A 2747-nucleotide genomic window follows, 5' to 3' on the forward strand; every position below is an offset into this window, starting at 1 on the left:
GAGGCTGGTTATCAAGTTGTATTCAAGATTTATGACAAAGTGTTATTGATCTGTTATGACAGATCAGTGGTGTGCACAGGAGGGGGCCAGGGGAGGCAGTCACACGCCCCCTCGTGGTCCAATTGTTGAAAAACGCATGGTAAAGTGCCCTCTTGGGAGCCAAAACTCATACTAAGATGCCCTTTTGGGGGTCAAAATGTGTGTTAAAGGGCCCTTTTAGGAGCCAGAACTCATGCTAGTGCCCTCTTGGGAGTCAAAACGTGCACTAAAGTGCCCTGTTGGGAGCCAAAACGTGCACTAAAGTGCCCTCTTGGGAGTCAAAACACCTGCTAAAGTGCCTTCCTTGGAGTAAAAATGCGTGCTAAAGTGTCTTTTGGGAGTCAACATGCATGGTAAAGTGCCCTCTTGGGAGTCAAAAAGTGTGCTAAAAGGCCTTCTTGGGAGTCAAAACATGTGCTAAAGTGCCCTTTGGGAGCAAAAATGTGTCCTAGTGCCCTCTTAGGACTCAAAACGTGTGCTAAAGTGCCCTCCTGGGAGTCAAAACGCCCTATAAAATGCCCTCTAAAGTGCAGAGAACGCGCTGTATGTGCCATTGTCTTTTTTCCTTTTGGCCCCTGACCTTCAAAAAGTCTGTGCACGCCACTGTTGCCGATATACATGGATTTATGTATACTTAGTAATAGATTAATAAATCTTACACTAGAAGAAATATGAAAAGTGAATGTATTCTAATGTGCAGACACAACATCCTCTTAAAACCTATTCTCTCATTAATTCATGTTTTAAAACATCTAACACTACTCAGTTATTTTTCTTTATCAGTGACTCAAATGTGGTAAAGGGCTCATATTTTGCTAAACCCACTTTTATTAGTTTTTGGTTCATTTATTTGTGTATTTGGACCCTAATAGTTTAGAAAGTTTGAATTTGAACCCTCCAGGTGCTGCAAAGCTACCTTTAGATTCATTTTGGCAAAATCGACTGGATTTCTACAACTTGTTTTAATTCCTGCTTAATTTGTTATGTTTTATAACTAGTTACGTCACGACGTTTGCACATATAAGGTCAAGACTTCTGACGAACATTTCTCTGAGTACGACATAATTGTTTGAAAATATGTCCAAACTTTGAGCCGATTACCTAAAATGTTCAGCTGTTGGTTGAATGGGACAGAGCAGCACAGTCAACACATGGAGGGGGCGGGGCTGAAGTGGCTCATGTGCATTTAAAGGGCCAGCGCTCAAAATGACCTTCTGGTGTCATTCCTCGAAATAGGGTTGAAGATGGACCTGTGGAGTTGAATTAATAAAGAAGTCATACCTAAACATAGCATTTACAGTTTATGTAGACCACAGGGAAATGTTTGAAAATGCAGAATTCCATTTAAAAAAGCAAAATATCACTCCTAATACCTGTTGATCCACAAATTTATCAATATGTTGAAAAAACTGGTGTAAAATACAGTTTGTCATCTTTTCATGGTCATCAGATATGACCCATTTGGACATTCAGAGGCTCTGTAGTTACCATGGAAACACCGTCATCTTCTACAACATTGATTCAGCAGTAAAACCAGTGGAGGATCAATGACAGTGGATGGACACACTGGGTTTATGTTGAATTAAAGATAGATTTGACTAAAAAAAAATCACTTTCTTCAGTTTTCTGATGTAATAACCCTCGACTTTAAGAATTCCATTAAAAAAGCAAAATATCACTCCTATAATACCTGCTGATCCACTAATGTTATCAATATATTGAAAAAACTGATGAAAATACAGTTTGTCATCTTTCATGGTCATCAGATATGACCCATTTGGACATTCAGAGGCTCTGTAGTTACCATGGAAACACCGTCATCTTCCACAACATTGATTCACCAGTAAAACCAGTGGAGTTGGATCAGTCACAGTGGAAGGACACACTGGGTTTATGTTTAGTTAATGATAGATTTGACTGAAAAATTCACTTTTTCTTCTTCAGTTTTCTCGGTTTCTGATATAATAACCCTCGACTTTAATCGGAGCTTTTATAAACAAAGATGGACCTGTGGAGTTGAATTAATGAAGAATTCAGACCCAAGCAGAGCACTTACAGTTTATGTAGACCACAGGGAAATGTCTGAAAATGCAGAACTCCATTTAAAAAAAAACCCCAAAAAAGCCAAATATCACTCCTTTAAAGTTTCATTGTTTTTCTTGTAGACCGGTGTAATCATAGTGCATAGAACAGTGAAAAAGATCCTGTTTGCACATACATGTTTCATGCAGTCATTCAGCGTTACCCCTCCTCTACATCGGTCTACAATGCACTATATTGTAAAGTCTGAACGGCTGGAAAAGCCACTTAACGGCACATGCACTTTCTATGTGATCCCTTACATGGAGTGCCCACTTTATGTCAGGTCAGACCACTTCAACCCACCACCAGCAAAAAAGTGTCAGAGTGAAAGCAACCTCTTGCCTGTGTTCATCCAGAACAAGATGTCCTATAAATAATGAACTGCATAATGGTGGCTGACTGTGCCTGGGCAGAGGATGAAGAACTACTGACTCTACAGCAGACAGGAAGGTAATTACCTACATCTACAGGAGGAAGCATGGGATATGAGACAGCTCATCAGGCGGCGCTGGAGGGAGGGACATGTGGTCAGAAACCATTCCATCCGGTAATCAGTGTAAACTGGATCCTGATAATGATGCATATGGATGAGCATGTTCAGACTGCAGGTATTTTAATCATGAGGG

The 2747-nt window shown here is 40.2% G+C and overlaps 1 protein-coding gene across 1 annotated transcript in view; it reads left to right on the plus strand.

Annotated features, from left to right (window-relative positions):
• Positions 1-2599: 2599 nt before the first annotated feature.
• The window catches only part of LOC115437425 (cadherin-18-like), a 6229-nt gene continuing 6081 nt past the window's right edge, over positions 2600-2747 (plus strand). The window contains exon 1 of the mRNA XM_030160648.1: positions 2600-2648. Coding sequence (XP_030016508.1) covers positions 2600-2648 — 49 coding nt within the window. The remainder of the gene's footprint in view (positions 2649-2747) is intronic.

Source organism: Sphaeramia orbicularis, chromosome 17, assembly GCF_902148855.1.
Source record: "Sphaeramia orbicularis chromosome 17, fSphaOr1.1, whole genome shotgun sequence".
Lineage (NCBI taxonomy): Eukaryota > Metazoa > Chordata > Actinopteri > Kurtiformes > Apogonidae > Sphaeramia > Sphaeramia orbicularis.